General features: G+C 47.3%; 1 protein-coding gene across 1 annotated transcript; it reads right to left on the reverse strand.

Moving 5' to 3' along the window:
- Positions 1–46: 46 nt before the first annotated feature.
- On the reverse strand, positions 47–3067 carry LOC131680935 (histone H1-like). The gene is made up of 2 exons (XM_058961651.1): positions 3056–3067; positions 47–313 (listed from the first exon to the last, which is right to left on the reverse strand). The coding sequence occupies exons 1-2, from the start codon at positions 3065–3067 to the stop codon at positions 47–49; spliced, it is 279 nt and encodes a 92-aa protein (XP_058817634.1).
- Between the last annotated feature and the right edge of the window lie 6143 nt (positions 3068–9210).

The raw sequence follows: 9210 nt of genomic DNA on the forward strand, positions 1-9210 counted from the left end.
TTAGATCTGAAAAGGACTGTTTCGGCAACATTGGGGACGCGTGAATTTACTTCTTGCCGGCTGTGATCGTCGGAGTAGCTTTCTCCGTAGATGCGGCGGTACTCTTTGGCATAGGGGTCTTTGGTTTGTTCGCTGCAGCCTTCGATGGTTTGGTGGCCTTTTGTTCAGTGGCAGCTGCTACCCCCTTTGCAGGGACAGCTTTGGCTTTCTTTGTAGCTGGTTTCTTTGTGGAAGTCTTTGGCTTTTTGGCCTTCTCACCACCTCTTTTCTTCTCTTCGATGGTAGCAGATTTCTTGGATTTCTTTTCGGTCTTCTTTTGTAGATATCGGACAACACATCACCGTGGAAAATTGTCACACCGGATAGCAATTCGTTCGTCATTTCGAATGACCAACTGCAGACGGGGGATGATCCTGGTCTATTTGTTATCACGTGCAGCATTTACTGTCAACTCCAATACTTGGGCGACAAGATATTCCATCACTGCTGGCAGACGGGTGACATGCTCGGCGTAGTGACCCTTTCTCAGCAAACGATAGATTCGGCCGACAGGATGTGCTGCTGTAGCCAGCACGAGTGTAACACACGACCGGTGCCGCACTCGCATACGACCCCCGGTTTTGTAATTGGTTTCGTTTACGTTCGAAGCGAAATGGGCCGGTTAACGAACAACAATTGCGTACTTCCATCGTCAAAGTCTGGCTCACTTGTAATCGAATTGTATGGACCAATCATGGTGGGGATAATAACTGCTTTTACAAAATCCATTATTTTCGTTATTTTTAGTAATTGTACAGTCTACAGAATTATTTACAAAATTGTTGTACATATTTCCAATCAGAAAGCGCAAAAATATGGTTTTATTTACTACAACGGCGCGCGATATTCGCGTTTAAAAATTATATTGAAACGTAAGAAATATTCTACTTCAAAATAATTCAGCAATCTGTTTAGATTTTTAGTAGTTAAATGAAAACTACCTTAATTCGCCTTAGTGAATGATATGTGCAAAATAGAGTCAAAATTACTCAAAATTGTATGAAATTTTTCACATCCGTGTTGGAATTAAATCATCAGTTCGTGTTTTACAAGGAGTGTTTATTTCGATTGCCTGACACCTCCTAATTGAAGCGTATACACACTTTATTAGGCTCAAATTAGCTAGACAATTCATTGATTTTGTAGTCGTCCACATACACGGACATCCTAATTCTAACGCTGTCATTCTCGGCCAAATGTGCCCGATTACGCAAAATATACCTTTTGTATCGATTTTATTGGCTATTTTCGGAAAATTTAAGACTAAGAGAAACGAAAGAATTGAAAGCGGTAGACTCCTACTTAGCAGAAGGCAAAGGATTCTTCACATTTCCTTTCGATCATGTCTACATGAGCTTGCCTAGTCCTAGTTTCCCGTTCTAAGTTAATAGCTGATTCGCTCTAGAATACCTATCCGTCTTTCAATTTTATTGCTTTCGTTCTTCTTAGTCTTAAATTTGCCGAAAATAGCCAATAAAATCGATACAGTAGAACCTTGCGGCAATTAACACATAGTAACATATACCTTTCTCCATCGGCATAACCTCTGAACGCTGTTGATGCAATATTCAATATATGTTGGAACTGAATAAAGTAAATTTTCGTCAGCTTCACTTCTACACACTAACGAAGAAGCAGCTAACAAGAGATACACAACGAGCATATAAAACTACAAAAAATCAAAAAGAACAACTCAAAGAAACAATATAACTGCTACGAATAAAACATGGGCGAATGCGGCGTTATTGAGCGTTGACGAAAAGGCTTTCTCTTTGAGAAAAAGGAATTCAAATGTGCTTAAAAAACACCGTGCATAGAACTAAACAAACTACAAAAAGCGACTGGCTTATATCGAAGACTCCAAATCAAGAAGACTGATATCTCTTTCCTTCCCCCATACAAACGAGAAGCGACAGAGGTTACAGCGCCTCTATTGGAAGAAGGGAGGAAGCTTTATGTAAAAATGTATATGTGTGTGTGTGCATCACTATGGAAAGTACCACCTTTACCCGCAAGTGGCGTTGCTGTTACTGTCTCCGGATTCTGGACAGAGTTGCCAGTCTTCTTGATATGGAGTCTTCGCTTATATGCAGTGCACCTGGGTTCGATTCCCATCCCCGCACATAGGGATTTTTCTAACCCGAAAAAGATGATCCTAAGTTTAAAACCACTATAATCAAATACAAAAAGGCTACCCTATTCTGATTACTTTGGACGTGTTTGCATAATACACCGGGAAAATTTTTAGCAAAATTCTGGGGCCCTATTTTCACAGTCATGTCACGTAGTGACTAGAACTAAATTTCCTTCTAGTCACTAGGATACGTGACTGTGAGAATAGGGCCCCCGTTTTTCTTTCTCCGCAGTTTCCTTGCTGTAAGTTTTTCTACGATAAACATAAACAGCTTCTATTTCATTCTAAATAATTTTCTGTTAATAGAGAAGACTGGAGTCTTATGAGTTGGCGAAAAAATCAAATAATTCTTAGTATTTGTAAAAATCTGAAGCTGAAACAAGTTGATACAACAAAACAACAAAGTTGTAAACAATTTGACAACTTCTGGACTTAATAAGTTGAATTTTATCTAGTTTTATTTTTTATTTATTTAGTTTTCAACTCCAAAGATTATTCACCTTTCTTGGATATAATATACAATTCAGGAAATAATGAATTACAATTCATCAAAAATAATAGAAAAAAATATATTCTTTTGCAGCCGTCTATAATGGACGCACTGCTTTCCTCTTCTCGTATACCTCGCATATTAATTTTTTTTCTTGGTAGTGAGCAATTTGGTTTTACATCAACCGACCTAACGCCACAAAATTAGTCTATTCTCGGTGCTTTGTTTACATGAGAGATACGTGAGTTCGAGTGGAACAGATGAACATCGTTTGAAATCGAACTCAAGCAAATGAAGAAATAAACAAAGCGCCGAAAATTGTCAAACATGAACATCATTCATCATGAGTTCATTTGTATCGTCATCTTGCAGAACTCAATGGTCAGTTTTACCTTCTGTGGCATGTTGGTCTTTCCGTCTGCTTTCGTTCTCGCTCGTGTTTGCGCCCATGTCTTCGACGTTGGAGCTTTGGTTTTCGCTGTTAGATGTTTGCAAGATGGCGAGAAACAAAGCTGAGAACTTTTGACACTTCTAAGTGTACTAGTTTTATACTTGTAACATTAGACATGGCGTCCGGGCCCCTGGAAGTAAACATAAACATCCGGACGAGCGTCCTGATTCTTTGGCGCAAGACGAAAACAGAGAAAAGAACGAGCTTCACCTCTGATCTTCCGATCCGATCCGAACACTTAGGGATACTTTTTATCTGGAAACTATCGATAAAAAAAATATTTATGACCGAACCGGAACAAAACTTATTGTAACAGAAAAGCAGTATTTCCGTTAGATCAAGGTCCTTATATACGGTGATCTTGGTTTTCATATTCGGTTAAAAAGTTCAAAGTTATTTGTACTAGTTGTCTCGTGTTGTGTAACTGTATGTGTGAAACTTCTGTAAGAAGACCTGTAGCCTTCAATAGCCATATATAGTACATATTTGGATTGGAACACTTAACTATATGGGTCATTCCACGCGAAGTGATAAAAAAAGATGCAAACTTGAAATCGACATTCACGGATTTGAACCAAATTTGGAGGAATTGTTCATTTATGGGCAAAATATAAAAACCCAAATTTTTGTGTCAATTGATCCACCCCTCGGGTCATGGGAGCACAAAATTTCCAAAACCCTTGATTTTCTTTTGATCATATCTCCGATACTAATTTATCTAGAATCAATCCGCAAGATGGCTTTTGAAGAAATTTGTTCAAGGAGTCTAGAAAAAAATATTAATTTTTGGCGGAAGTGCTGCCAATTACGCGATTTTTTCAGTTAAATATTAAAAGTTAATTTTTCTCTCAATACATATATTTTAATTTTGAAAATTTTAATGCCATCGCGTTAGTCAGACATTTTTACATAAAAAAACACTTATCATCTCAGTATAATATGAGCGCATCATGAGATATACCGTTTTGAAGGGAAAAACTTGCATTTTCTCATATAAAAATCCATTTTTATTGGCCAAAATTGAGAAAATCAACAAACGGTCATGAAAATCTACCCAGACCTGCTAAACCTGCTTAACTCAGCTAGCGAATGACGGATCTTAATAGTAGCATGTCTGTAATAATATACGTACATGGGACTATTGAGAACCAGAGCTACAGGTCCAAAGCCCTGGTAAAGGAGGATGGTTGTGATGATCCGGGCCGCGGTCACCACGTAAAGCAAGATAGGTCATAACCCCAATTCCAAGGCGTGAAGCGACCCGTGCCGAGGGATGAGTGATCGAGGGGGTGAAAAAGATGCTCGATCGTTAACGGAGCCTGTGGGGTACCTGGGCAACCCCCACAGTAAGCGTCCCTTACCACGTTAATGCGGAGCTCTGGCGTGGCGGACATTTATTCTCGCGCTACTCGTGGGTTCAAACATGGAGATAAACAAAAACAAACAAACAGAAGTGCCAAACCCCTTTGCTAGAGGTGGTTTGGTGAGGTCTTCCCCCCGTGGGGAGAGTAGTGGAGCGACGAGTGCTGCATCTGATAGCATTAGTGACCCCCCAGTAGTTATAGGAAATAGCCCTACCAACGCACTGGACGGGCCACTATCCACGATGCGCAAAGTGGTGGAGCAACTCGATTCAATAATCGAGTTCACTAGCGCAAAGCAAAACATAAGCAAGGAGTTAAAGCAGAGCCTCCTGGTGCTCCGGAAAACTGTTCGTGTCGCAAGACAGGAACAGCTGGCTTATGCCAAGAGGGTGGAATGTCGGGAGAAGTCCGACAGAGAAACCCAGACAGTGCCTTCCAAGAGGGAGGGAAGAGAGAAGGTCGATACAGGCACTCAGACCTTCTATGGAGCAGCCATGTCGCTCGAAGCGGCGGCCGAGTTCCCCTCGAAGGGAAAAGGCAAGGGCAAGGGCAATCGTAAGACGGCGCCGAACGCGAAGCGCCCTAGGAAGTCGCCAGGCGAGGGTGTAAAAACTGACACCACACGGCGTGCAACCGTTAAGGCCAGACGCCGTTTGGTCGAGGTAAGCGAGGGCGAGAGTGACCTCGCTGAGCAGAGCGTTGGTACCAGAAATCCGGCGCGATCGGGGCAGGGGGGCGTTAACCCCTGGACGCTGGCCACCAGGAAGAAGCCGGCACCGACACCGGAGGTACCGCGGCCCGCGAAGGAGGCCAAGGACAGAGGCGAGGCCTTGTGGTTAAAAACCGACAAGGACAAATACGCCGACGTCCTAAAGTCGATGAAGGCGGCCGAAAGCCTTTCGGCCCTTGGACAAGATGTGCGTAGCGTGAGACGCACCAACACGGGAGAAATGCTTCTGATGCTGAAGCCAGGCGCACAATCTAGTGCGGTGTACAAGGTCTTGGCCCAAGAGGTCCTTGGTGAAGGCGCCCAGGTCAGGTCGCTAGGGGCGGAAATGACTCTCCAGTGCAAGCATCTGGACGAGTTCACGACCGCAGAAGATGTCGTCGTAGCCGTTAAGGAGCAATGCGACGTCACAATCGAGCGGGCCTCTGTGCGCTTTAGAGAGGGACCCTCTGGCACCCAAGTAGCCTACCTCAGACTACTGAAGGCGGATGCCAAAAAGGTAACCGAGAAAGCTAAGCTGAAGATCGGCTGGTCGCTATGCCCAATTAGCATACCCAAGCCGCCTTCAGTGGATAGGTGCTATCGGTGCCTTGAGTCCGGCCACAAAGCATACGAGTGCAGTGGCATAGATAGGAGCAAACTATGTCGTCGCTGCGGCGAGGAGGGGCATAAAGAGCGGGGTTGCACTAAGGCGCACTAGTGCCTTTTTTGCACCGCTAAGAAGCAAGCCCATAAACATGCTATGGGCGGACCTTCGTGTCCCTTCGGTGAGGTAAATAAGAAGAAGCCGTGAACGTAGCCCAACAGCTGCTGTGGCAGTCGGTCTCGGAGTCGAGGACAGAAGTCGCCCTCTTATCAGGCCCGTACAGCATCCCTGCCGGCAACGGCAATTGGGTGTCGGACGGGTCTGGAATGGTGGCAATCTGTACAACGGGATGGTTCCCGGTTCCAAAGGTAATACACTCCTCCGCCGAGGGTGTTGCGATTGCCAAGATCAATGGTGAGTTCTATTGCAGCTGCTACGCTCCACCAAGGTGGCCAATAGAACATTTCTACCAGATTATCGACAGGCTCTCGTCAGACCTAGTGGACCGGAAACCGGTAGTCATAGCGGGAGACTTTAACGTTTGGGCAGTGGAGTGGGGCAGCTGCTGTACAAATAGCAGGGGCCAAGCGCTAATGGAGACGCTTGCGAAACTCGATACTGTGCTAGCTAATAATGGCTCCGCTAGTACATTCCGTAGAAACGGGGTGGAGGCGTGGATTGACGTAACATTTGCCAGCCCGAGTCTGGCTCCAGGCATGGAATGGAGGGTAGACGAAAGCTACACCCATAGCGATCATTTGGCAATCCGCTTTAGGATCAACTATGGTGTGCAGCATCCGAGGGCGGGAGATCCCTGTCAGGTACGCGGGTGGAAGTCCAATCACTTCGACAGCGAAGCTTTCACCGCGGCCCTGGGACTGGAGGCCAACACCGACAGTCTAAGTGGGGATGCGCTGGTAGCTGTTCTATCACGCGCGTGCGACGCTACTATGCCGAGAAAACCCCTGCCGAGAAACGGCAGATGCCCGGTATACTGGTGGAGTGCCGAGATTGCAGCTCTACGATCAGCCTGCCTCAGAGCTAGACGTAGGATGCAAGAGAGAACCGCCGTGAAGTGTTTCGAAATTGGCCCTTAACAAGGCCATTAAAAGCAGCAAGAGAGCGTGTTTCGACAAGCTGTGTGAGAGTGCCAACCCGAATCCGTGGGGTGACGCCTACAGGATTGTGATGGCCAAGACCAAAGGGGGCTCTTCACCCCCAGAACGGTCTCCGGACCGGTTGGCGACGATTATCGAAGTACTCTTCCCGTCTCGAGCCACAAGCCCCTGGCCACCTGCACTACGAAACAGTGCGGGCACGGCCGAAATGATGGCTCCAGTGACGAATGAAGAACTACTCGCAGTGGCTAAATCCCTAGCAATGAACAAAGCTCCAGGGCTGGATGGAGTTCCAAACAGCGCTCTCAAGGCAGCGATCATAGCGACCCATCGGCGTACAGACCAATCTGTCTGATAGACACGACTGGCAAACTGCTTGAGAGGATCATCCTCAACAGGCTCACCCCGTACGCGGAAGGTACGGACGGTCTGTCAAGCAACCAGTTTGGCTTTCGGAAGGGTAAGTCCACAGTGGACGCTCTCAACTCAGTGATAAATACTGCCGAGATAGCGATCCAACGGAAAAGGCGAGGTATTCGATACTGTGCGTTAGTGACACTTGAAGTGAAGAACGCATTCAACAGCGCAAGCTGGGATTCAATCGCGCTCTCGTTACACCGGCTTAGCCTACCGGTGGGTCTGTACCAGATCCTGGAAAGCTACTTCCAGAACCTCGCACTGCTACACGAGACCGATGCCGGTCAGAAAAGGGTTCCGATTACCGCCGGAGTCCCGCAGGGCTCGATACTAGGCCCGGTGCTATGGAACCTCATGTATGACGGGGTTCTGAGACTGAAGCTCCCTCCTGGGGTCAAGATCGTCGGCTTTGCCGACGACGTATCCTTGGAGGTCTACGGGGAGTCAATTCCTGAGGTAGAACTAACCGCAGAACACGCGATTAGCACGGTGGAGGAATGGATGAGCGCGAGAGGCCTGGAGCTCGCTCATCATAAGACGGAGGTAGTTATCGTCAACAAGCGCAAGTCGGCACAACATGCAGTTATCAATGTGGGAGAAGTCGCGCTCACTTCACAGCGAAGTCTGAAGTCTCTCGGAGTCATTATAGACGACAAGCTGACCTTCGGCAGCCATGTCGACTATACATGCAAGAGAGCGTCGACTGCTGTTGCGGCTCTATCGAGAATGATGTCCAACAGCTCAAAGGTGTGCGCCAATAGACGTAGGTTACTGGCAGGCGTTGCCGTATCTATCCTCAGGTACGGCGGCCCGTCATGGTCAAGAGCACTGAGGGTAACCAGTTACCTACAGAAACTGGAGAGCACCTACCGCGTGATGTGCCTCAGAGTGATATCTGCCTACCGCACGGTATCACACGATGCATCCTGCGTGATAGCGAGCATGATGCCAGTCGGGCTGGTCATTCGGGAAGATGGAGGAGCCCGCGAGCGCACCAGGGTAACCTCGGTCGCCAGATGGCAGCGTGGGTGGGACAACTCCTCGAAAGGTAACTGGACCCACCGGCTGATACCTAGCATATCGAGCTGGGTAGGAAGACCCCATGGGGAAGTTCACTTACACCTGACACAATTCCTGTCAGGCCATGGCTGTTTCCGACAGTACCTCCACAGGTTCGGGCACGCGGAGGTCCCAGTCTGCCCGGACTGCCCAGGTGTAGACGAAACTGCCGAACACATACTGTTCGTATGTCCTCGGTTCGACGTCGAAAGAAGAGCAATGCGTGACGTCTGTGGCTGGGACACAACCCCGGATACCCTTATTCAGCGGATGTGTCAAACGGTGGAGAAGTGGAACGCAGTCTCGGCTGCTACCATCCAGATTGCCAGTAGGCTACAGGTAATCTGGCGAACCGAGCAACAGACGGCGGGCACGGCTAACTAGTGATTGGTTAGCTGGAGCGAAAAAGGCCAAGCGCAAAATAAGAGAGTGAATGGTCTGTTCATGCCGAGGTAGGTTGGCGCAGCGAATGGCAACCGCGTAAGGGGTAAACCCAGCCACCCCGAAGCAAGACAGAAGAGTGAGTGTATAGGCGTATAAGTGGACTGCCTCATGCCAAGACGGGAGGGTCGTAGCGTAGTATGTTGGGACTTAGCTATCGATGCCTCATGGCGTGGCAGAGGAGTGAGCACAAATGTAAGCCTAGCAAGGAATGAGTAAGATGAACACACAAGTCAGCCTCATACAGGACGTATGAACGCGTGAGTGAGAGTGAATGAGTACATTAAGTACAGCCATCCCCCCAGAAGTAATACCGAGAGGTAGTTCCTGGGAGGAACGATGGCGGAGCCCAATGGAGTTTAGTCGGTATTAATGGCAGCGTCA

This window comes from Topomyia yanbarensis, chromosome 2, assembly GCF_030247195.1.
Source record: "Topomyia yanbarensis strain Yona2022 chromosome 2, ASM3024719v1, whole genome shotgun sequence".
NCBI lineage: Eukaryota > Metazoa > Arthropoda > Insecta > Diptera > Culicidae > Topomyia > Topomyia yanbarensis.